The sequence below is a fragment of the Mycteria americana genome, chromosome 1 (assembly GCF_035582795.1).
Source record: "Mycteria americana isolate JAX WOST 10 ecotype Jacksonville Zoo and Gardens chromosome 1, USCA_MyAme_1.0, whole genome shotgun sequence".
NCBI lineage: Eukaryota > Metazoa > Chordata > Aves > Ciconiiformes > Ciconiidae > Mycteria > Mycteria americana.
Genome location: NC_134365.1, coordinates 214101925 through 214127000, shown reverse-complemented (window position 1 = coordinate 214127000; position 25076 = coordinate 214101925). Strand labels below are relative to the sequence as shown.

The window sequence follows — 25076 nt, the reverse complement described above, 5'->3', positions numbered from 1 at the left end:
TCTGACAGTGACATACATCAGGCTGCAAAATGACCTCTCCCAGGGAGTGGTGGAAGCCCTATCACTTCTGTTATAAGCAATAGTAATTCTTAACACGTGATGCGCACAGAGCTGGACAAATATTAAATGATCTGCAAAACATGCCTTTGAGATGTTACTGCCACACAGAGGCATGGGTGGGGTTTTGGGCTTAGGGCCCAAAGAGCAAACATATTCCTAATAAAGAATTTACACTCAAGTTCATCTCTTCTAGCTGGGTACTCAGATACCAAGATAACCCCATGGCATTTACTTACAACTAGACAAAACACTGGAAACTATTCCCTGGAAGACAATATTGGGAGAGCCAGAGAAATAACCTATTACTTTAAGGAAGTGATTTTTTTAGAGACACAAAGTTAGGTGTCCAACCTGCACTGAAATCCATGGGATCTGAGCATCTAACTCCCACAGGGTTCTCTGAAAATACTGACCTTAAAATGTTAGATTTTTCTCTTGGCCACGCCAGAGTTAGTATGAGGGAAGTCTCTGCAGGAGACGTCTGTAAATGAGATCAGAACTCAACCATAAAATGCTGACAAAGTCATCTGGAGCGCACAGAGCTGTGCTCAGTGATGAGTATACCATTTCATTATTTTTGTGTTTATCATATTTTTTTTCCCATGTGTTGGTTTTGGTTTATTGGCAGTTTTTATTTTGATTTGTATTTTATTATAATTTACTTTCATTTGCTAGTTCTCAGTCTATTTACAGAGAACAAAAGAATGCACAATGTAGAACAGTAGAATAATAGTGTTTATTTTCACAAGTTTGGACCGATCAAATAACTCACAAGTCTCAAAGTGGAACTATGCCTGAGGTAGGTTAGGTCATCTCGAGTGTGGGGAAACAAACAGAAATATCCCATTCTTCACTATTGTTTATTATATTTATGCCACTTGGGAGTTTTAACAATACCACATATCTAAAACATTTGTTCTTGCTTTCTGCGCTATTCCGAGTTTTCTCAAGGCTCTTTGGTGCTTTTTTGCTCCTAGGGACACTGCGATATTGCTATGCTTTAGTGACTTTCTCAACTGATTTAGCAGAAATGTAAGAAATGGCCTCTAGGAATGAGCCAGGAGTGCTGAAAAGGAGGTTTTGTTCTCTGAAGGCTTCTATGTTTAAAAATGGTTCTTTTGAGAGTTTTAACTAGTTTGCTTCAACTTGTTTCCTTCTTTTTCATGTACATTCAAAGCTCGGTCCAGTAGAGAGAAGCAGAGTCTGTTGTTGCTATCAGTATCTCTGCAGTCCCATCAAATCCACAACTGATTTTTATACTGCCTTGGTTTTTGACAGGAGGTCCAACTGTGGATATCTAAAGCCACATCTGCCCACCTAAACCCAGTATTTCAAAAGCTAATAGTAATCATGGACGCGCTGTTTCTTTCATTTGCAATTTGAAGTGCTTTCAAGACACCTTGCAGCAAAGACTTTCAAGACACCTTGCAGCTGCTCAGCCACCCTGCTGAAAATAAAGGCAACAGGAGCAGCTTGCCTCAAAGAGCCTCCTCTAAGCCATTCACCTTGCTCACAGCTTTGGACATCCAGAGTCCCGCTGAAGGACGGTGTAGTTTATCAACCCAACATTGCAGGATAACCTCAAATCACTGCCAGTCTGCTTGAAAATACAAACCTGCAAAATGCAGTGATTCAGCAGCTGCTACTTAGGCTGTTGAATTCTACTGCTGTGTTGTCCAAGTGCTGGCAGCAGGAGCGATCAGAGTCCTGAGGCTATTTCAACATGAGCATTTGAAAACGAAGGCGCTGAAATTTGCTGTTCATTTCTCCTCTGGAAAAATCCAGGCTTAAATTGAAAGCCTTTTCAAAAGTGCTGAGTTCCTAGAAACTATAATGACTTTTCAAAGGAGCTGTTGGGTGCTCGGTTGCTTTAGAATAACTACATTTCTATCTGTAGTCTTAGCAGCCCAACTTTATGGACTGACAGTTTTATTACAGAAACTTTAAGTACGCTAGGAACTTCAAACAGATTAAAAATGGCTCCTTCTGAGTCTTCTCTTGAGTTCATGAAGCTATTCCTGACTTTGAAAAAAATTCCTGTTTGAAGCATAAATAATGTTGCAGTAATGACCTCAAATAAGATGGAAATGGGTGAAGAGGAGAGGCAAACAAAATTTTTTTACTTGAGGATTTCATCATTCATTCCTGCCTCCTTTTTCTCTCCTACTTCGTGAAAGATCCTTTGCATCGACGCTACTGAAGAACAGCCAGCCACCGACTGCTGCTCCTGCGGGCAAATGGTAATGACTGGCTTTTATCCACCCTACTTAGGGCCAGACCTCTCTAGAACACATTTATCTCAGATCTCATTCAAAAGGCCCGAAAAAAGAGCCAGAGAGGGAATTAGCAATCAGGTGGCACAGACAATAGAGGTCCAGAGCTTTAGTCCGCTCCTTAGACCTCTTTAGGAGTGGAGACCCATCTAATGCTGCCTCAGAGCCCTGTGCGTGCAGTGGTGTGCAAGGCCAGCCTGCTCTCATCCTCCCACTCATGGTCATGGAAAGGTGACCACCACCTGCACATTTGAAGGCTGCTGCCCCCACCTGGTATGCAGAAATGAAGGATGTGGAAACTATGCAGGACAGGTCCTTCCTGACTGCTGAATTTGATAAACATCGAGACAGGAGGATGGTAGAGGAAGGACATGAGTTCCAGACACAGCACTGTGCCTGTAGAACATGGGCAGACGTACCTTTTGATACCACGCAACTTTTCCACCAGAAAAGATTTTATTCCATCAGGGTTGGTGTAGAGGTGCGTTGCAGTGGTGTCAGTCAAATGAAGGCAGGGAACTCGCCTTTATTATTTGGGTGAGGGAGTCTCAAGCACAGGAGTACGCTGAGGTACCCGGATGATGCAAGATGTGAGTTCGCATTCTTTCCAGAACTACAGAAAGCACTTTCCTGGAAAGCAGGAAAGAAACACAGAAGCAGCAGGGTCACAGTTGCTGCTCTTGGGATGCTGTCCACATGCACTGCCTCTTACTCCTTTTCTAGTGAACCCAGTGGCTTAATTTAGCCTTTAACGACCAATTCTGTCACCTGATTTAGAAAGAAGAAATCCGTGTCTCCAGGAACAGCAGCACCATAGGCTAAATACAGTTGAATTACAATTCTACTGATGCCAGTAGCATGAATATGGCTCAGTATGTCATCTCCTGGTTTGGCCTGCAGGATCAGTGTGGTGAACATTAAGATCCTGTTTTCTTGATGTAATCCTTGGTACCCCTGTAAGAAAGACTGCAATATTTATGTTCGGAAAAAATCCAGATTTGTATAAACTGGAAGATATTATTGTGTGTATTAAAATGTTCACAGGGTCTTATCCCACAGCCCATTCCATATTTATTTTGGACATGATTACATCTGGAAAATGGGAAAACTTCCAGTTAATTCCTTTACCTTGAAATATCAGCAAACCCAAGGGTATTTTGAGACTATTCCCTGCTAAAAAATGAACAAGTAGCATTCATGACTGTAAGCCAAAAGAGAATCTCTCTTCAAACAATGCAAAATGGGTTAAGTTTAAAGTGTAAGTAGTTTCAGAGACAAGGGTGAAAGCAGTTCTTAAAGGGTCCTTCTTCTTCTTTCCTTGGAGGAAAGTAAAACCAGCTCAATTAACGGTCATTCACTCTCATTCAATATAGCCATTTTGAGCATTTACTGATATATGTTACAAGCTTGTGGTTTATTTCTACAAAACTAATTATATACTGTACCTACCATTTGTCCTGGATTTTGAAAAGAAATGGAGATTGGTGGAGCTGACTATTCCTAGGTACATCACTTACAGCATGAAACTCCAGACCTCCTTTCTCAAAAGCCTTCAGCTCTCTCCTGAAATTTGCTCCTTTTTTACTAATTTTCTGGCCATATTTTGACATCTCCCTGGTGAGCACACAGCACAGCAACATCTCCAAGGTTCTACGCAGTTTACTGAAGGAAGCAGATGTCTGCGTGTACACGTTGCTTTCACTGACCTGAGCAGAAGGATGAATTTAATCCCTAACTTTTTTAGCAGCAGAATATTTTTCAGTCTGGATTTCATAAACTTTATGATGGAGGCATGAGACAATTGCACAGATGGCAAGAGAACAAACTGAAGGAGAAAAACAATGAGAGTGGAAGAATGGGAAAAGAAGGAAAATAAGTGAGTGCAAAAAACCCCTTCTGCTGGAAAGAGCAGCTCTTATCGGACAAGAGAAGCTACTTCCAAAAGTGAAGTTCAGGCTCTGAGAACTGCACGAGTAGCAGGGAAAAGCTGGATCACCTGTCCCAAGGGAGAAAATAAATTCATGGCAAAAAAAAAGCACACAAGTTGGAAAGCAGCATGAGGAGAGGGCAAAGCATTACACTTCTTCCAAGTTAAAATGTTTCCAGATTGTTCTGATATTTAAAAATGCTTAAAAGGAAGATTTCCCAGACCCCAATGCATTTGGAAGGCAAAGCCTCCTGCGATGTGAAGTTCCCCATTTGGCTTCTTTCCTCGGTTTCTTTTTTTTCCTGTCTGATTTTCTTCCAATTAGTTAAATGCTGCGCCTTGGATTCGCAGCTAGACCACCTCGTAACATAGATACCTACTCGCTGCGAAGGCAGGCTGAATTCTTCACACCTCCAGCCACTCTCATGGGCTGAGATATGTAATTTACGTGCAGCCATCAGATTTGTCAGACACTGAAGATATTAGCAGAGAATGTTCCCGGGCTGTGAGACCCGCTAAAACCTGGAAAGGAAGGCACTACTTTTCTTCATTCAGCAATTGCCACTCAAGCTATCCGATTCCCTAATATAACCAGTTATCACCTGTACAGGTAAACTGGAGGATTGCAGTGCTGTCCACCAGTTAAGGTCTCTTGCTAAAGCCTGAGTCTGGCCCTGGCCTTGTGCTGAAAGCTGTGTTTTGTTAACCCAGCTGCAAACGGGTTCACGGGCAGCTGGAGTCTAAACGCAGTGAGATGCTGCCACATCGCTCCCTTGCGTGGCACAAGGCACGGAGACCGGGATAGCGTAGCTGTCCTAGTCTAACGAGGCTCACGTGTATCTGACATTTTTGGCTGCCTAAATTTTTTTTATTCAGACACATTGGTATATCTGATACCGCTACATTAATGAGGACCAGGGAATTAGCTGAGCACTCTCAACTCCCCCACCGTTCACACTGCTTAGCAATTAGCTCACTCCCTGGCTTCGTTCTTGGGACTGCTCTGAATAACTCTCTCCAAGGCACCTGGATATTACAAGGCAAGTCCTGAACAGCATGTGCCACGTCACCTGGCCTTACGCCACGGGATTCATCACTGGCGTTTGTTTAAGTAACAGTATAGAGACAGCCTGCTATTCCCAGTATACAGCCTTGTTCATGTGACAAGGAGAGCTCCCGAAAACCCCAGGTACTTACGGGGGCAAAAGTAAAAGTCCTCAATGCTTTTTTAATTCACGTGGCTCCTTCCTTTTCCAAGACTATTTCGTCCCAGTTCCAATCAAGGCTAAGTTTCTCCCAGGAGAGAGTAGCCTGGGCTGGCATCCAATGCCAACTGGGCTATCAGCGATATTCCCATGCTGTTCTACCCCTAGGGCTTCTTCCCAGAATAGAGTATTGCAAACCCATGGAAAAGGGCCTGGAGCAAGGTCAGGGCTGTGCCGCCTTCTTTATTAGCGCATCGTCAGAGTCTTCCTCTGCTGACCCAACGGGAGAGATCCAAAAGCCTCCAGTTCTGAGCAGGCAGCTATTCAGTCAGATCAGGGCTGCTGCACAAATGAACAGGGCATCTTGTTGGGTCCTTCTTTACCAGTTTTCCTTAACTTGAGCAGGACAAGTCCTCCAAAATTAGGACTGTTTCCAAAAACGTGTGTCAGAAGTGAAATTATTAGCTTGTGCAATCATTAATATTGTACATGCCACAGTTCCCTGCCCACAAATACAAGGCAGCCAGCAAGCCTTTAAGCCCAGAGTGGTACCAAAATCAAAACATGCAAGCGAGAGAGCCAGAATCCATACCTTCGGCAGTAATTGCCTTTTCTGCCCACAAGCAGTTCTTTAACAGAGTAATACAAAAACAACAAGTAAGGCACTGGGTCCCAGCCAAAGTCCAGACAACGTTGCAGCAGGTTATCTTGCCAATGGTGTTTCCCTACGAGGGTCGGCACACAGCAATATTCACTCCCTTAGTCAGCCACGCAACCGCAGCTGCAGGGGAGCTGTACCTCAGCATTAAAGCTGAATCTAAAGTTATCTCTAGGGTTTTCTGCTAGATTTTAAACACCGACTGTCACACACAGAGTTCTACCTAACACAGGGCTGGTCGGTCAAGCACGCTTGACTGAAATAGCATAATTGAACTATTTAGGCCCAAAATCTCCTACTGCAGATTTGTTGGGAGCCTGCAAATAGCCTTGCAGTGAGTGGCTCTGGGTTCTGTGAACCATCCAACTTACCCATCTATGGGCTGCTAAATCTGAAATGCAAGTATGCTCTTGCACTCATAGCAGGCTTCTTGGAAGGAACGGTAAGGTTTTTTGCAAAATTAATGACAAATTTGCTCTATCTTGTTGGGAGTGGTACAGACTGGTCTCAAGTCTGTTCAATGAGTGGAACTCTGCAGGCCGTGCAGGAGAATTTCAGGCAGGCTGTAAGGGGGAGGAATTTTCTTGCTGTGGATCTGTTCCAAATCTGTGTTTGACTGCAGGTTAGTTTGCTGATCTTCGTATTTGCCTCAGGATGTATCTCCCATTAGGTCTTGAAATAAACTCACCTGACTTGACCACAGCACAGAAGGTACAGGGTGTACTTGCTCCATCAGGACCAAGTGTTCGCAAACTGTTACTTAACAGAGACGGAACGTAAAATCCCCCGGTCTTGACACACCCAGCCCATTCAGTCCCAAAATAATCAAAATTTCAAGCTGGAACCAGATGCCAGTTTTGCAGCTGGACTATAACCGTGGTATCAGTCACTGCCCACGGTTTTGTAAAACCTTACCATATCACCCCCCCTTCTTTCCAAACCAGAGAGAATCGACCTCTTACATGCTTCTCCTCACGATGCAGTCTCTCTCCCTCCCTCGATGACTTTAGCCGCCTTTCTCCCGCTCAGCTACAGCGGGAGATGGGGAGCCCAAACCGCACACCGTAGTGCGGATGCACTCGGGCACAGCAGCGCAACGCCTCCCTGCTGATGGGCAGCCCTGGCTCGGCTTTCCCGCCTGCCGCTGCAGCGCTGGGAGCTGCGGCCCCCCAGCTCCGCGCCCGGCAGCCGTTCAGGGTCAAGGGGGTGTTCCGGGCAGCTCCTCCCTGCCTGCATTACCTGCGGCCCCCCGCCGGCCCGGGCTCGGCGCTGCCCGGGCTCGGCGGCGGGGAGAGAGCGGCGGGCGGGGCAGGCTCCAAGGGGGCCGGGAGTCCCGGCCGGGACCGCGGTGCTGCCCGAGCCGCGGGGGAGGGACGGGGACACGGGGGACGCGGGCGGGACGCGGGCAGCGCCGCGCGCCCCCAGCCCACGTGCGGCGCGCGCCCCCCGGCGCGCCTCGCGCCACCCCGCCCCCGCCGCTCCCCGCCCCCCGGCGGCCGCGGATTGGCTGCGGGCCTCACGCGAGCCGCGCGGAGGGGGGGGGGGGAGCGGCTGCCCGCGAGTAACCCCGGCGCCGCCAGCGCCCCGCGCGACCTTTCTCCTGCATCGGCGGTGACGCGGCGGCCGCGCGCGCCCCCTCCCCGCGCGCGGCAAAGATGGCGGCGCTGAGCAAGTCCATCCCCCACAACTGCTACGAGATCGGGCACACCTGGCACCCGCGGTGCTCCTGGGCCGTCCTGCACATCACGCAGGGGGCGCTGGCCGAGTCCCTCCGCATCTATGGCACCCTCTACCTGGTGGGTCTGCGAGGGGGGCCCGGGGGGACATGAGGGGAGCGTCTGGCCTGGGGGGAGGGGGGGGAGTCATGAGGGGAGAGTCTGGTCTGGGGGGGCGTGAGGGGAGCCTTGCCTGAGGGGGGGGCATGAGGGGAGGATCTAGCCTGAGGAGGGGGGGAGAGTCATGAGGGGAGAATCTGGTCTAGGGGGGCGTGAGGGGAGGGTCTGGTCTGGGGGGGGGGGGGACATGAGGGGAGGGTCTAGTCTTGGGGGGGGACATGAGGGGAGGGTCTGGTCTGGGGGGGGGGGACATGAGGGGAGGGTCTGGTCTAGGGGGCAAGGGCATGAGGGGTATGGGGGGGCTGGCCTAGGGGAAGGGCGCAAGGGGTATCAGAGCGGGAAGCTTGTCCTTGTTTTTGGGTGGAAGGCCACGAGGGATATCAGGGCGGGGGGAGCCTGGCCTGGGGTGGAAGGGGAGGGTACAAAGGATATGGGGGGGAAGCCTGGCCTGAGGTGAGGGGAAAGGGCATGAGGGGTGTTTGGGGAGGGTACAAGGGATATCAGGGCAGGGGGAGTCTGCCCTGGGGTGGGGGGAAAGGGCATGAGCCATATCGAGGGAGGGAGGCTGGTCTGGGGTGGGGGGAGAGGGGTATGTTGGGAGAGGAAGGGCAGGAGAGATGTCACGGTGCAGCCTGACCATGGGGTGAGGAGGGAGAAGAGCAAAAGGATGTTTTGGGGGGAATCTGATGCTGAGAGAGAGAGATGGGGTGGTGGGGGCAGCTTGGGCAGGAGGGTGTAAGGGTTGTATGGGGGGACAGCATGGTGTGTGAGGGGGGAGGGGCAGGAGAGGGGGAGTGTGTCGAATCTGGCCTTAGGAGGGGAGGAGAAGGGCATGGGGGTGGTGGGGTCTGGTGGCATAACAGATGCTGTGAGAGGTGTGAAGCTGGTGGGGTAGGAGGGCACGGGCACAGTCTGAACATCGTATTTTCATCGTTTTCCAGTACCTGTGACACCTGAATAAAAAGACTTAGTATTTGCCTGAGATGCTAGCCTTGTGTCTTTGGCAGTGGCAAGAGCACATGTGTATTGCTGTTGGTGTCACCTTGGTATCAGTGCCTTAGGGTCAAGGAGGTTCCATTGTATAATGAAGCAAGGCTAAAAAAAGCACATTAAGGCTAAAGGAGTCTAAGTATTCAGAGAGTATCCTATAGGTGAGGTGTCTTAGGTTGAGCGTGCAGTTAGACTTGGTTATATCACCTCAACTGCAGCTGGCTTGCTTCCAGCAAATTAGGGTGTAGGTAGAGGAGTTGGGATCTGTTTGCATCCGTTTATGTAAACATATGCTGGAATCGCTGCAGGTGAGCACTTCCTTCTGTCTCCATCTCTGTGTTTCTCCTGTGGAGGTGCTTGGAGGATTGAGTACTGAGCTGGCCCCAAGCTAAGTCGTAAAGAAAGAAAAACAAGTCATTGAGTCTGTACTTTCAACTCTGTACCAGTGCTGGTACAAGAAAATTATCAAGATATTTAATAAAGAGAAGGGAAAGAGTGGGACTGCAGCAGTCCTGGCATAATTCATTTAAGCTCCCATTGAAGTGTTCCTTGAGTGAAAATTGTGACAACATCCAATTACAGGATAAAAAAAGTTAATAACTGGTAGCAGTGTGGACCTAAGGAGTTGTCATGTCTGACAGTGAACATTTGCACTCTGAACTGACACAAACAGAAGTGGAAGCTGTTTGTGCGAGCATACAGTGAGCTGGATCAGGAAACTAATACAGAGAAGAAAATTCCCTCTCCTCCTCCTCCCTTCCCCAGTAATTTTTTTTGGTTTTGTTTTCTGATCCAGTTTGCTGTGTGGGAGCATGAATACTTGTACCAGCAGAGAATGGGCCTGAAAAGAGCCATGACAAGTGTAGTGGTGATCTGTCAGGTCTGGCTAAAGGTAAAGCAGCTTAAACAGCTCTGTAATTAAAGCAAAGCTCTCCAGCAGCCAAGCCTGGTAAAGAGATTCCTGCTCATAGCTATCTTATGGCTCACTCAGTTGTGCAGTCACAGGTTAGGGGGAAAGCTCCCCCTTTTTAATTCTTTGAAAAGAAAAACAACCCCAAAAATCCAAAATGTTTTCTTGATCTGTTTTACATTGTGGCCTCGTGAACAGTTACGTCTTGTCACAAATCCAAGGTGGGGTGGGAACCTTCTCAACCAATGTCATGCTGTACTGCTAAACATCTCCATCCATTTTTACACTGTCATCTTTACAGGTTTTAATTTTCTAAGGTTTTTGTTGGCAGTGTTTAACTTGACTTATCAGAGTAATCTAAAGCTGAGCAGCTCTAAAATCTTACCTAAAGAGGGAGGAAGCACTTGCCTTCCTTTGCTCCCAGACACATAACTATACTCCTTTCTTTGTGTGGTCTTGGACCTTATCTCTCCTTGAGCAGATGCGATTCATTCACTAACCCAGAAGAGGTTACGACCCTGCTTTTAGCTGGGGTAATTAACAGCTGCATTAATGAATTAATTGATTTATTAAGCAGGGCTTGACGAGCACCAGAGCTAGTGTAAGGTAAAGAGAGAAAGGGTGCAGTAGGGACTGCAGAGGAGGAAGCAGAAACCTTGCACATTAAGTAGGTTGGCAGGGAAAGAACAGTCCTGAATTAAGAGAGTCATCACTGATGTCATTCTTTGCCGGAATTAAAGTTGTGCTTGAAAACCTTGTATTTGTAAATGAAATACCACAGTTGGACAGTACAAACATTCAGTCCTTTTCTGTATTCTGAGATTCACATAAGGGGATGAACTTAACTTATTTTGTCTTTATAGTTATATCAGTGTATGTTCAGAATGTTTCTGGTACTGCTTAGTCCCAGTCCTTTGTACAGATCAGCAACAAAAAATTGCACTTCATTTTTCTATGTCAAGCCTGTACGATGGCTTCTGCTTGCTTGTTCCTCCTGTTGCCACAAGCTAATAACTAAGGAAAGTAAATGAAAAAGTTTCTTTTCACAAAAGTTTGTGTGGATATGAATGAGAATGAATAGATGAGAATAAATTGCCAGAGGTCGTTCTGGGAGAGAACGTGGTTAGGGATGGTTATAATCCAGAGTCCAAACTCGTAACATCTACACCCCACATCTCTTAAATGTTTTGCTGCTCTTCAGTCAATGGGAGACTGATGGAGCCAAATTAAGTGGTACTAGTATTTGATGAGTAAAATACTGGTTTTCAGTAAATGGCTGCAAAGAGTCTTTGCTTTTAAGTAGTGCTATACTGTGGTTTTTTTTTTTTTTTAAATAATTGGGCTTGAGTATTTTTTTTAGTTGGAAAAAATATAATCTTCGGATATCATACTTCCAGTGTCTTTATTGTTGCTCCAGTACAAATTGATAGCTTTAGCAAAAGTAGGTTTTCTATCTAAATTGAATTGTTCCTCCCCATACAAAGTGGCTGACAGGAATGCCTATTTCATAGTTAAGACTGCTTGTATTTCAGAAACCAGGTGTCCCAATGCATAAGTCTTCTGAGACCCACTTTTACTACCAAAAAAAAAAAAAGCTAAAAATTGCTTCACACCTATACTCCCAAAAGAAACCCCAAACAATCTCCCATAAACCTTATAATTACACTTCTTAAAATTTGCCTGCCTTGAAAACTCTAACGATAAAGAAAACTTTATCAAAAGAGCCCTTCATCAGAGTTTGTTGTACTTTGTTCTATCTATGCTTCTGTTTTAGAATAGTCAAGGCTAAAGAAAATGTGAAGGTGTAATCTTGTATTTTCAAAGCTGAAGAATTCAGACTTCTAGAAATTCACAGAGGTGGGGAGAAGAGAATGATTTCACAGGGAAATTGCATAAAGCTGGAGAAAGGGAAATGAGAGGCTGGAATATTGGATTTGAATTGTCTTGGCTTCTGTTTCCTGGGATTTCTGTGGATTTCACATGGGAAATCTGCCATTCATCACATGTGTTAGAGCAAAGTCCTCTGTTTCCTGAGGGTTTGTAGGTTTTTGGCACTTGTTTGATGGTGGTGCATGTTTTGCAGTAGATCAGTATGCTTAGTTGTTAGTATGAAGTCTCTCTAGTGTCTATCGAGGTAATTGGATCTGGTGGTAACATTTCCTCTTAATCTAAATAAGCTAAAAATAATTTGTTTGCTACTTTGCAGTTAGGCTAATTCTTTTAATTTTTTGCCTGTGGGATGACAAGAGTTATTCGTGTCATTCACCTTTTCTTTCTCCTAGTCTGATCATCTGTTTTCTTCACTTAATTTAAGCCAGGCTCCCTCCCTGCCTCTCCAGCCTAACTTCTGTCCTGCCCTTCCCCTGTCGAACACAGGCCTTCCCCGCCCCACCAACATCTCTCCTGCCCTTCCTCCCCAGCACCGGCCTCTTCCCACCCTATGTCTGCTGCCCGTCCTTCACCCGGCGTACCTCTGCTGCTAAATGACACAGCCAGGGAACAGCTTGAGCACTGGCCCCTTTGTGGTTCACACTGACTGTTAGTTTACTCCTGGCTCTGACTCCAAACGCCTTTCTCCAAGACAGATCTGCTGGCGGAGAGGAGAGGAGCACTGGGCCTAAAGCAGTGTGGATGCCAGCAGGTCTGTTTGACGTGCCCTCTGGACTGGGGGATGGTTCAGCCAATTATTTAGGTGTAACCTGAGTCTGCTATTCAAGTACATTATTTTTTTAATGATCCCTGGGGCTTGCTGTATTTTATTGATTTCTTTCACTTAATTTCTTCTCATACCCTTTTTATACTCATTTTGGTCTCACTTTTGATGCTCTTTTCATACTCATTTCATACTCATTTTGATCTCATTTGTAATGTTTTTCATCCTTGTGCCATATCTGCTTCCTCCTGTGCTTGTAATAGCCTTCAAGGTTCTTAGATGCCAATTGCTTCTTTCTCTTTCTGTGTGAAAAGTTTTTTTTCCTACTTACAATTCCAGTGCTGTTGTCTTCCTAGGTCCTCTTTGACCCCTGAGTATCTGTATTCTTTCTCTTAATCTGCATTATTTATTATGTAAGCTCCCTAGGACAGCATTGTATACAATGTTATTAAAGACACAAATGCTATCAGTGGTTGTACAAGTATAAGGTGTTTTTTTCCTCCTGCATAAACATGAGAGAGACATTGGTACTAGTACAGCATGGGCCAGGTAGTCATACACATGGCAGCTGGCAGGTCTCTTCACACATAAATCACTGACTGACTAGAGGTAATAACAAGAACAAACCTAATTATAGCGCTAATTAATTATTTTGAAGACTGTTGGGTGGAAGGCAGAATCACCAGCCAAAGATCGAGGCGAGGCAGAATGAAGTGTGAGCGTCACGTCACTTTCCTGGCTATACAGACATTGCTGTAGGATAGGGCCAGAGGTTGGCCCCAAGGATGGATGGGGCACACTGGCTGTGCCGCTGCTGTTTCAGGCTTGCTTCACGTGCGGTTTCTCTTGGGGAGAGCTGTTTGGCGTGGTCCTGAGCAAAGCTGGGGAGCCAGCTAACAGTAAAACAGATCCTGTCTTATCTGCCAGCGTAGACATAGTCATCATGTGTCATCTTTCTCAGGTGTGCGAGAAGGCTGTACTGGCCGGATCGTATTCTAAAGTAGTCCAGAATTGCTGGGGATATTAAAATGTCTGTTTTGGTTTTGTGCTGCAAACCATTGTGTATTTGGAAGTAGGGTGGGGAGATGAAGAAGGATGTTGGTGTTACTCTTGAATATGCTTATGTATGCCAGTTTGGATCTCTGGGGTAGGCCGTCAAGAAACGCCCTTCTGTCAGGAGCTGGTACCTGGAGTTGCTGTGATGGTGGTATGTGGTTGCGTTGTGCTGGGATATCTGATCATCTTAGTACTGTGTAGTGTCCCATATCTCTGTGCTGTGCTATGAATGACATGTAGGTCAGTGTGTTCTTGCCTTCAGATTCTTCTGGAAGCTGGGTTAAATATGCCTAAAATTAGCTTAAATGTTACTAAAGTAAGAACCTGGCTGCGACATCTTCATTCCAGGCTATGATCATTCTGCTCTGTTCGGGTGGCTTTCAGGCCAGACCAGTAAAATTCTTTCATAAATTGAATATAAACAAAAATAGTCTTTTGCTGAGATAGTGAGAATTTTTAAAAAATCAGTTAATGAATTCAGGTGGACTGAAGAATTTATGCTTAAAGATGCAAGGAGTAACCTGGAGCCTGCATCGCAGTAGTGCTGGAAACCAGGGAAAGCCCTAGCCTTGACTGACTGAGCAAAGATCTTGGTAAAGACACTACAAATACTGGGAACCAGCAAAAATCGTTAAAGGGACTGCTTACCAAGGAGATGTAAATCTGTTATCTTAAGTTGGTACAGCTGTATAGTAGAGTGCAAGAATTTCAGGGTAGGAGGAAAATCATTGAAAATTATACTGAGTTAGACGTTTCAAGGGGAATGAAAAACAGCCCTCTACTCATTCAAGTACAAGGGAAACAAGTGGCGAAGATAAGTCGTCATGGAATGAGAGCGATGCCAGGATCAAAGGTAATTTAGATATCATTCAGAGAGTACGTGAGTACTGTTCATTTCTTTTTTTAGTTGGGTGGATGATATGGAAAATTTTAAAAAGGCCAAACAAAACAACCCAACCTCCTGACGGTGATCCTCATGTAACATCTCACAAGGGACAGAGGAAGTCAGAGAGCGGGTGGGACGTGCTCTTCCTCAGAGTATTGCAGGAACTGACTTATGAAATGAAAAAATCTGGAAGCCAGGTTTTGTAATTCGTGAAATCAGGGATTTCAGCAGCTAATTGAGGAACAACAAATCTGAATGTTTAAGAGGCAGCATGAGAAACAAATTTCTGATTTGAACAATGTCTTTCAAAACCCATGTTACCTGAGGGCATTTTGAGATTAAGTTACTCCAAAGCGCTTAAAAATAATTTTTATAAAACAAAGGAATAATGTTCTTGTAAAATTCATACAAAATTGCAAACAGTTATAAAAGAACATATAAATAATTTACTATAATTATGAAAGAAATCTGACATCAGTCTGTAGCTCTGCCTGCTGCTTGGGTAATCTGAGGTATTTTCTTAACTGGTTTAAATACCGGGGATTGCTTTGCTTTTAGCATGCACGTGTGACAAGTTATAAAATTTTCCTTGGCTTTTTAATGACTTGCAGCATATGTATTATATAAACCATCTACACAGCATTATTGATCGTCTCTAAATTTGAAGATAGTCAATGTGCCAGACAGTCACTGTTATAAATGTCATTGAATTCTGCCTTCCTGGAGATTTGGCTAGGTGTCTGAAAATTTCTGTAGCTTTTTTTGTGGTTGTTTTTCTTTTTTTAAATAAAAGTTTGTTATGATGTGCTTGATTTTAGTTGGATATTGTGAAGGAATGAGAGAGAGATGATAGGGCTTTTTTTCAGTTTCCATCAATCAATGCTGTATGTGTTGGCTAATTTCACCACAATTTGATGGAGAGGTAATGTTCTTAAAGACATACATTTTGTACAAACTTAGGAAATGGTGGTTTGATGGAGGAGGGAGAGAAAAAATGACGTTGTACACATGATGGCAGAGTTGGTGCAAGGTCTGTGGTTTTTTAGCCTGCCGTGTAACCTAATGTATGTTGTATGACTGTGTATGTTGGTCAGCTAATTAGCACATTCATTAAGTCAAATGGAATGCATCCTGTAGAATCTGTAGTTCAGGGATGTAGGTGAAGACTGAGGATGTTGGAGGTGAAGCTCAGGTTATTGTGGTCGGATGATGATTACTTGTAGGTGTTACATGATGCATTGTTAAAATAATCAGGCCTGACTGGTGCCTCTGATCATTGGAAAGCTTGTTGTTGAGTCTCCTGTTCCCTTTCCACTGGAACACGTTGATAGCCTACCTCGGTCTTGCACTAGACTATGTAGCTGTGTTTTAAGGATGGTGTTGGAAATGTATATATTCTTTCCATGGTTAAGACAGAATAAATCAATTCTGATTTCTTAGTTCTAGAGGGCTTAAAATTTGTATATGAAGACTAAATTAAAAAAAGAAAGGAAGGGCTTCAGTAATACTCTTTCACAAACTGATGGTATCCTGAATCTGGTGGACTGATTTTTCATAATTATGCTTTCATATTGGAGAGTCAAAATGCAGTTGTGTGAATTCAGTAGTTAATACTAGAAAATATTTTTTCTTTTTCTTTATTTTTACTGAGTAGGCTGTTTTTTAATACCTCAGACATAAAATACAGTAGGCCTTAGAGTTCAAACCGTTACCAATGTTTATACTTAGAGTGACTAGTGTATTACAGAATTATAGAATGGTTTGGGTTGGAAGGGACCTTTTAAAGTCATCTAGTCCAACCCCCCTGCAATGAGCAGGGACATCTTCAACTAGATCAGGTTGCTCAGAGCCCCGTCCAACCTGACCTTGAATGTTCCCAGGGATGGGGCATCTACCAGCTCTCTGGGCAACCTGGTCCAGTGTTTCACCACCCTCATAGTAAAAAATTTCTTCCTTATATCTAGTTTGAATCTACCCTCCTTTAGTTTAAAACCATTACCCCTTGTCCTGTCACAACAGGCCCTACTAAAAAGTCTGTCCCCATCTTTCCTATAGGCCCCCTTTAAGTACTGGAAGGCTGCTATAAGGTCTCCCCGCAGCCTTCTCTTCTCCAGGCTGAACAACCCCAACTCTGTCAGCCTGTCCTCATAGCAGAGGTGCTCCAGCCCTCGGATCATCTTTGTGGCCTCCTCTGGACCTGCTCCAACAGGTCCCTGTCTTTCCTGTGCTGAGGGCTCCAGAGCTGGACGCAGTACTGCAGGTGGGGTCTCACCAGGGCAGAGTAGAGGGGCAGAATCACCTCCCTCGACCTGCTGGCCACACTTCTTTTGATGCATTACTCTTTTTTAATGCTTTTTTTTTTTGGATGTGTTACTTCAAGAGTGCTTGCATTTGATTTGAGGGGTGATCTCTTCCTTCCAACTCCCCTCTGTATTGTACTGTACATAAAGGTCTACAAAATGTTTCTTCCTTCTACCCTCATTTGTATTCACGTGAAAACAGTCTTAGAGATGTAGTAGCCTGTCTCACATGATTTTTCCACCTATGCTAAATAGAATTTCATAGCAATTTCTTTTGAATGAATTAAATAGAGTTTTTCATATATGTGAACATTTTCTATCTATCTATTTCAAGTTGGTAATGGCCAAAGTGTTTTAGTGAGAGTTAAATCAGGGCTTGTTTTAAACTGTAGGGGGAATGGTGTGATTACTGTAGAGAAAGTAAATCTATGGTCAGTTTACATTGGGTGGATGAATAGGAGGAGGAGAAATCTTCCAGTCTGGGGTAGGTGCGTAAAAGATAATCAGCTGTTTAGGGAATCATTGTGGTGCTTGTGTATACAAGGATTTTGGAGGACAAGGTTGTGGTCATGTATTTTGCTGTGGTATCTGTCATGTGTTAATCCTGCTGTTCATTCCCTTTGATAGCAAGTAACGAGGGTGTGGGGTGGCCTTCAAAAGCCTTCTAACACTGCCAGGCCTGCATTAAAGCATAATTGAATTTTGGGTTTCAAGTTTTAAACAGTTGTGTGTGGAATTGAGGAAAGGAGTTGTTTTTTTTTAAAAAATAAGTTGGAGGCTTTCTGTTTTCAGTTTTCCCACAGGTGGTAATGGTACCCCAAGCAGTGCTGGATCAATCTTCAGGTGTGGAAAGGAAATCTTCCTTCCCTCATGCTTGACTTCTCTTATTCAAGAGGCTTTACCTGACCATATTCTTAGTACCGAACTAATTGTGTTTGGGGCCAGAAATATTTTCTCTGGAAGTCAGGCTGGCAGGTGTTTAATTTGCCCCCTCCTGTGTGTGTCTAGGGCACAGATGTCACACAGGGACAATTGGGGTATATTTCATCAAATCCATTTCTCACTTGGAGTTGTTATTAAAGAGTAATGTATTTGTATTGTCTGACTGTAGCATGCAAAAGTTTGGTTGTCTGAGGACTGAAGTGTTGTGATCTATATAAGTTTCATCCAGGTGCACATATGCTTACCCTCATAATTATAATATCCAGTGATACACAGACTATGTTGTTTAATGGTCTCTTCTAGGTTTTAGTTGTGAAATACAACTTGTGCACAGGTGAAGCAAATACAGCAATAAATATAATGCTAATTTTCTCAAGCTATCTCCACTTGTGCTACTAATTCTTTAGACTTGTAGCTAAGACATTTTTTACTTCCTTAAAATTTCAGCATACGGTTACATATGTGTTACTCAGCTGTCACTTAAATAACAAAAACCTACTCTTGTATGTAGGAGAGGCTTGGAATTTTGTCTTATGGGTTTGCAAATCATTGGAAAAGTAGCAATAGGCATTTAAAATATTAAAAAATCCTTCAATGCCTGCATTATGGTATTGAATGCTTGAAAATTTTCTGACTACTTAGTGCTTAATATTTTAACATCTGATTTTTTTTTTTAGAATTGAATCTGTTATTTTCAGCTTTTTTTCTGAAACGTTCTCTCTGTTACCTTTTTTCCTAGCTCTGCTGTTTATGTTTTTAATGCTGAAATATCTAGGAGTCTTTTTGCTTCATCATTTTTTCCCCCCTTTGATCCTTTTCTCTCCTCTAACTGTGATTCATTTGTTTCTTCTTCTGCAGTATATCTGTATTTTCTGCAGACTACGTTGGACTGAAGGGAGATCAAGAGCTAGAACTTGCGGATGCAAATAGAAGGAAATTAGAAAGTTCTAACAACTTTGAACATTCTTAGGCCATCTACCCTGTGACACTGCATGATTTGTTTTAAATTCCCTTTTGCTCTTAGTTGTTGAGTGTTTGGGTGTCTAGAAGAGTAGTTCTTATGGGGGATTGGGAAAGACAGGATTTATTGGTTGACTATATTAGAAGATGAGAATGTAAAAATGTTAGCAAAGCTGGACTCTGTCCTATTTTTAGAGCTCTAGTGGCTTGAGCTCTGCTGGTTTTGAGAGAGAAGAAAGTGGAATGAAACTGCAGGAGGGGCTGCTGTCGTGGTTTAGCCCCAGCTGGCAACTAAGCACCACGCAGCCACTCACTCACTCCCCCACAGTGGGATGGGGGAGAGAATCAAAAGAGTAAAAATGAGAAAACTCGTGGGTTGAGATAAAGACAGTTTAATAGGTAAAGCAAAAGCCATGCACGCAAGCAAAGCAAAGCAAGGAATTCATTCCCTACTTCCCATGGGCAGGCAGGTGTTCAGCCATCTCCAGGACAGCAGGGCTCCATCATGCGTAATGGTTACTTGGCAAGACAAACGCCATCACTCCAAATGTCCCCCCCTTCCTTCTTCTTCCCCAGCTTTATATACTGAGCATGACATCATATGGTATGGAATAGCCCTTTGGTCAGTTTGGATCGACTATCCTGGCTGTGTCCCCTCCCAGCTTCTTCTGCACCTGGCAGAGCATGGGAAGCTGAAAAGTCCTTGACTAGTGCAGCAACAACTAAAATATCTCTGTATTATCAACACTGTTTTCAGCACAAATCCAAAACATAGCCCCATACCAGCCACTATAAAGAAAATTAACTCTATCTCAGCTGAAACCAGGACAGCTGCAAAGGCTGTTACAGGCAAACAGCTCAGCTGTTGGTATGGACTGTGGATAATGAGTACTGAAGTCTCTGTGTAATGCTTATATAGGCCAAATAAAGACTGCATCTGCAGACTGTATTACTGCTTAAAGTTTCTTTTTAGCGCATAAAACGTGATAGTGTAAGAAGACTTAAATTGTGGCGAGAGGAAAATGTCAGTTTCAGTTTTTTAAATGCAGGTTTTCTTTATTACTTTCCAGGTATCTTGGAATTCTTCCAAATTGACTTACAAGGAGTGGTTATACTCTACCCTGACTCAAATGCTTAATTCTTGTTAGGTTTGGAATTTTTCTTGATGAATAAATAAATAAATCTTTAACGTTAGGTAAGTATTTCAGATCTGGATATTTTTACCTGCAGAGAGCAAATCTGCTTGAGAAAGTGCCATTATCTAATTGTTACTGTAAATGTCAGTGACAAGCATACTGGTTTACGTGATAGAGTTTTTATGGTATATTGGATATATGGTGGACATGGATTACATTAGGTCTTTTATTCCTATTGTAGTCTTTTCCCTAGAGAGATGTCTGTACAGGGTGACATTTTGATTTTACAGTTTTGTCATACTTTTTTTTTTAATGGATGATATACAGTATATATATAAATGAGAAGTGAAAGCCATGTGCCTTCTATCTGGAATGGAAAATGGTGCAGTCAGTGAGAGCTCTTATTATCTGTGAAACATTATTCCACAGTCTTGCTGACTTTTTTTTTTTTTTTAAAAGGAAAGGTGGCGCTGTGCAGGGAAGGGTTGTCTTGGTTAAATGTAAGTTCCATTGAAGGGTGGAGTTATTAATGACAGTCTTTATCCCAGAGAGGCGTGTAGTCCTTCTAAATATCCTAAGACCAGGTTGTTGGGTGCTTTGAAAATAAGAGATTTTAAGAGTGACTCAGTGTTTTCTAGAAAGCCAGGGTAGGAAGTTGCAGCAGATCTGGTGTGTTCCTAAGCTGCTGTTAGTCAAAGGAGATGCTGGAGCATTCTTCACCCTGAGGTAGGTAAGGCTGCATTGCTGTGGTCTGCCAGGAGAAGTCATGAATAAGTGAAACCTATGTCTTAATCCACTGGCATTTGGTGGAGTCTCCTCTCCCTGGTTCCAGACATTTTTGGGGCAGTCTTCTCCTTCTCATAAAGGGTAATAGGCAGGAGAAACACCAGGGCTTCAGAAATAAAGTAGAGGGAGCGGCAGCACTGGAAGTGGATTGTGCTTTTCTCTCCTGTGAATTCATGGCCTTACAGTGGTGTGAGGAGTGTGTTGCTTCTGTTCCCCGGATTACAGCTAAACCTCTGGGTTAGGAGGTGAGGTGAGGCAGCACAGGCAGCATGAGGTTGAGGGGAGGCAGCATTGTGTCTGGGTTTCATACTGCAGCAAACACTTGTGGCATTATTGCACACAGCAGTGCTCCACTCGTGTTGCTATCTTACTAAGGCTGAAAATCTACAATAATTTGTAAGCACCGAAGAATTTTATTTTGTAAAATTCTTGTCACTCCATCTCAAAAAGAGAAGAGTGCAACTAAGAAATTATGGAGAAGGGTGACAAGTAATGGGAGGTATGGAGCTGGGTTTGGCCATTCCTGGGTACATGATAGTCAACTGTTTGGATCAGTGAGCTGAATCAGAGTTGCAGTCCTTCATTCTTGTAGTGCATAACACCCCAAACTGACTTTTACAGCTACCAACACTAAGGTCCTGATACAGACCACCCTGAGGTACCTAAATAAAGGTGTCCTAGGATTCATATGCTCCTTTTATAGCTGGAGAGCTGAGACCATAATGTCAATGAGATGTTCATTTCTGTCTGTCTGACTCTACAGGGAGTCTCAGGTAACTTACAGACCTTCTGCTACATGTGTTAGCATCTTCATAGAGATTAAGAGTTTGCCAAGGAAGTATCTGCTGGATGTACTGATGCCTTCTCCTTCCACGCTGATATCTGCTACCGATGTCTGCTTCTAAGCCTTGAGCAGTGCATTTATTGTAAGAATTTGGCCTTCATCACAGTGTCCTCCCAGATCACTTGAGTGAAGTGTATCCCAGTGGGAACCATGAACTGCTGCAGTCTGACAGATTTCATAATCTTTCTGTCTTGCCAACCTCAACTTTAATAGTACTTTTCCAAAGTGTGTGGAACTGAAAGGGAGAGCAAGGTGGTGTCCAGAAGTATCTCTGGTATTTTTTCCATGTAATCACACCATTGGTGGTGGAGAAGAGCCTGCTCCATAGTCTGCTCTTGCCTGTTTTCAGCTGTACACAATATTTAGCTTAGTTGATGTTTATAAAGCACTTTGAAAAGGATGAGCATTATTTGTTTTGGTTGTTTTTTTTTTTTTTTGGTGGGCATGCATCAAGCTCCATTGCCCTTACACATACAGCTCATTCAGTTACCATGAGCATTGTTTCTTTGGATTGGTTTGTGTGTTGTTGTTCCTGGTTCTTTTCTATTTTTCACTTGGGAGTAAAATAGCAAAGAGAAGGGAAAGCAGAAATTTATATTAGTCTAGAACTTGTTGGAGAAGCTACAGAAATAAATTTTTTACTTTAATTTGATGTAAATTTATACAATACCAATCTTTTCCTGTTATACTTCTGACACTTTGGTCTGAGGAAGGACGGCTTCACACTTCAGGTGTAAGGTCTGTGTTCTTAAAATATTGTTATTTTGTTCCAAATGTTCACGACATTCGTACAGTAGGCTAGAAATAGCAACTAGTGATCTGGCATTTAGACTACATTAAGACTTTCCTTTAACAGAAAGATTATCTGGATTGCATTATTGCCTAATCCATTATGGTTTAAGCAATCTTGACAGTTGATTAAGTAATGTGTAAATCTGTTTTCAGAAGTCTGTTCATGCATGTATTTCTCCTTAATCCTTAGTTCAAGCTTCATTTTGGAAACAGATTTTGGCAGAACTTTCCTGTGGTTAGTTTTAGCAGAATCCTCGGCCCATCTCTGAATCTGAAACACCTACTTGCTATTCAGTATGAGTGGACAGTGTTTCAGAAGAACAGCTCCCTCCCTCATGTTTTTAAATTGAGGAACCGAGACTTTGAGAGGTGTTGCCAATACTGATTTGACAGGACGTCTTTCGTTGTTCTCATCAGCACCAGCAGTATGAAGCTCGCTCTGTTTGGAACTTCTCTAATTCTAAGCATTGACTGAAAACTCCTGCCGGTTTTGAGACTCCCTGGGAGATCAGTGCAGATAAAGATGATAATGCTATTAAAAAGGAAAAAACGACAAAATCTGTCTCATGGTGCACCCAAAGGATAATTCCATGGAGTCATAGGAGCACACAGGTTGGAGGGACCTTGGGAGGCCATGTAGTCCCAGTCTCCTGCTCAAAGCAGGGCCAGTTGGATGAGGTTGCTAGGGGATTTTCCAGTTGAGTTTTGAGGACCTCCAGTGATGGAGAGTCCACAATCGCTTTGGGCAACCTGCTCCAATATTCAGCCACCCTCAAGTGAAAATTTTTCTTCCTTAGGTCTAATCTGACTTTCTCATATTTGAACTTGTCTGTTGCCTCTTGTCTTCCCCTTGTGCACCTCTGAGAAGAGCCTGGTTCTCTACACCTTCCCATTAGGTAGTTGCAGAATTTCTGCGGACAAAGAAGACTTTGAGGACCTTCAGTGTTTGAGTCATTAAGTAACTATTCTTTATAAAACATGGGACATACATTAAACTGACCAAAAAACCCATTTATTTTTTAGATCCAGCCTTTTTTCTGCTTTAGGTGGTTTTTCAGAGATAGCATATCATTTCTATAAAATTTGTCAGGAATGTGTTGTTCTTCCAGCAGATGGTGAAAATTTTTTGGAGGACTTGCAGTTGGTTAATTGGAGTTGAAAACCTTTAGAAAAACGTCATCACTTCATAGACACTGTGTATTTGGATTACTTTAGTGATATTCTGACCTTAATTATGTGATAGTCCAATTGTCTGGAAGACAAAATTTGGTGTAAATTTTTCACATCTTAAAGGTTCTGATATCTGGTAGACAACGTTTCTGACTATTATGGCCAACGGTAACAAGGTAATAAAATTCCTCCTATACTTCCCATTTAGGATTGCTCAAAGTATTTCCTGGTATAAATATTGTAACAGCTGGAACAAGTTCAAAGGAAATCTTTGTGGTGGTGTTCATAAAACTGGCAAATTTAAGAGGCTTTGATTTACTACTTAAATGGGCATGTCTCCTTTTCCTTTTTTATTTTTCTTTACAATGTGCAAAAAAAGAGCCTAACGGAATTAAAGTTTGTCCCCCCCCCTTTTTTTTTTCTTCCCTCCTCCCCCAGATTGCAGCTATTCTCAGGAAACGAAAACTTGACTATTATTTGCACAAACTGCTACCTGAGATCTTGCAATCAACTTCCTTTCTGACAGCAAATGGGACCTTGTATATTGCTTGCTTTTGCATTCTAAGGTTGGTATACTGTCCTAAAAATGAAATGTAATAGGAAAGCTATTTTTATGCAACTTTTCAATTTATATAATAATTTGTCTTTTTTTATAATAGGCTTGTTTGTAATGGGTAGGAGTAAGAAAAGCAAGAGCTGTGCCATCATCTTGACTTCTGATCTTACCACTTGAATATGCACTTTTTTTTTCTTGTTGTTTTTGTAATCTTTTAAATCAGTAAAAAAGTCAATGTATTCACTTTGCTTCCTTTTCTCTGTTTTACTGATTCAAAATACATTGTTGCAGGAAATTAAAATATATTCTAGAGGGGAGAGAAGGCCTAATCTTTGTCTCCTAGAAATAATTGATGTAATTTGATGTTGGTTTCTGTTTTCCTGATGCAGGGGCTCTGATGACTTTTAATTATCCCAAACTTTATCCAGCTATCCAAGTTTGTACTTTCCTTATTTGTGGTCATAAATGAGGGAAATCCCAGCACAGCTTCTGAGGTTCTGTAAGATACAGACTTGCTCTGAAGAATGAGTATAAATGCCACTTCGGTATTCTGAGCTGTTTCCAGTGTATATTTCAAGTAACAGGATAGTTAAAAATTAAACTTTCCTGTTTATGAACATGATGATGTCCTAGATATAAATGCATTTATTGTAAGAGACATTATACATAGACATGTAAAGCCTACAGTAGCTCTGAATTTTTGAAAGTTATCTGACGGTGCACTGAACAGCCCCTCTAAAAGTTAATCAAACCCATTATGCCCTACTTCTAGATCTGTTTAGAGGTCTCTCAACTTTGCTTCAAAGCTGAGGAAGAAGGCTAAGAAGAGGAGGAGCTGGCTGAGGAGCCATGGAATGCTTTTTAAGTAAATAATTTGAAAAGTTCAAAGTGAATCTTTAAGTAACAAGCTCTAAAGAATATGAATTTTTCTAGAAATCTGAGTTGTATTAATATTGATTTATCTTTAGTCCTACACAGAGTGTAGCTGTCTAAAATTGTTTTGACCTCCGAAACAAACAGCATGGCCAGATGCCGACTGAGTAACGGGAATGGTACCTAGTCCACGCGCCTTCCAAATACCCCTGAAACATTCTCTGGGTTGACCCAGGCCAAAATCATGCAAAGGACAATTCTAGC

At 43.1% G+C, this 25076-nt stretch overlaps 1 protein-coding gene across 2 annotated transcripts in view; it reads left to right on the top strand.

Annotated features, from left to right (window-relative positions):
• Window positions 1–7528: 7528 nt before the first annotated feature.
• TMEM135 (transmembrane protein 135) overlaps window positions 7529–25076 on the top strand; it is a 189022-nt gene continuing 171474 nt past the window's right edge. Inside the window, exons 1-2 of one of the 2 annotated variants that reach the window (XM_075491147.1) lie at window positions 7529–7919; window positions 23822–23949. In XM_075491147.1, coding sequence (XP_075347262.1) covers window positions 7779–7919; window positions 23822–23949 — 269 coding nt within the window. In that variant the 5' untranslated portion in view covers window positions 7529–7778. The remainder of the gene's footprint in view (window positions 7920–23821; window positions 23950–25076) is intronic. The other variant, XM_075491148.1, reaches the window with a different exon arrangement.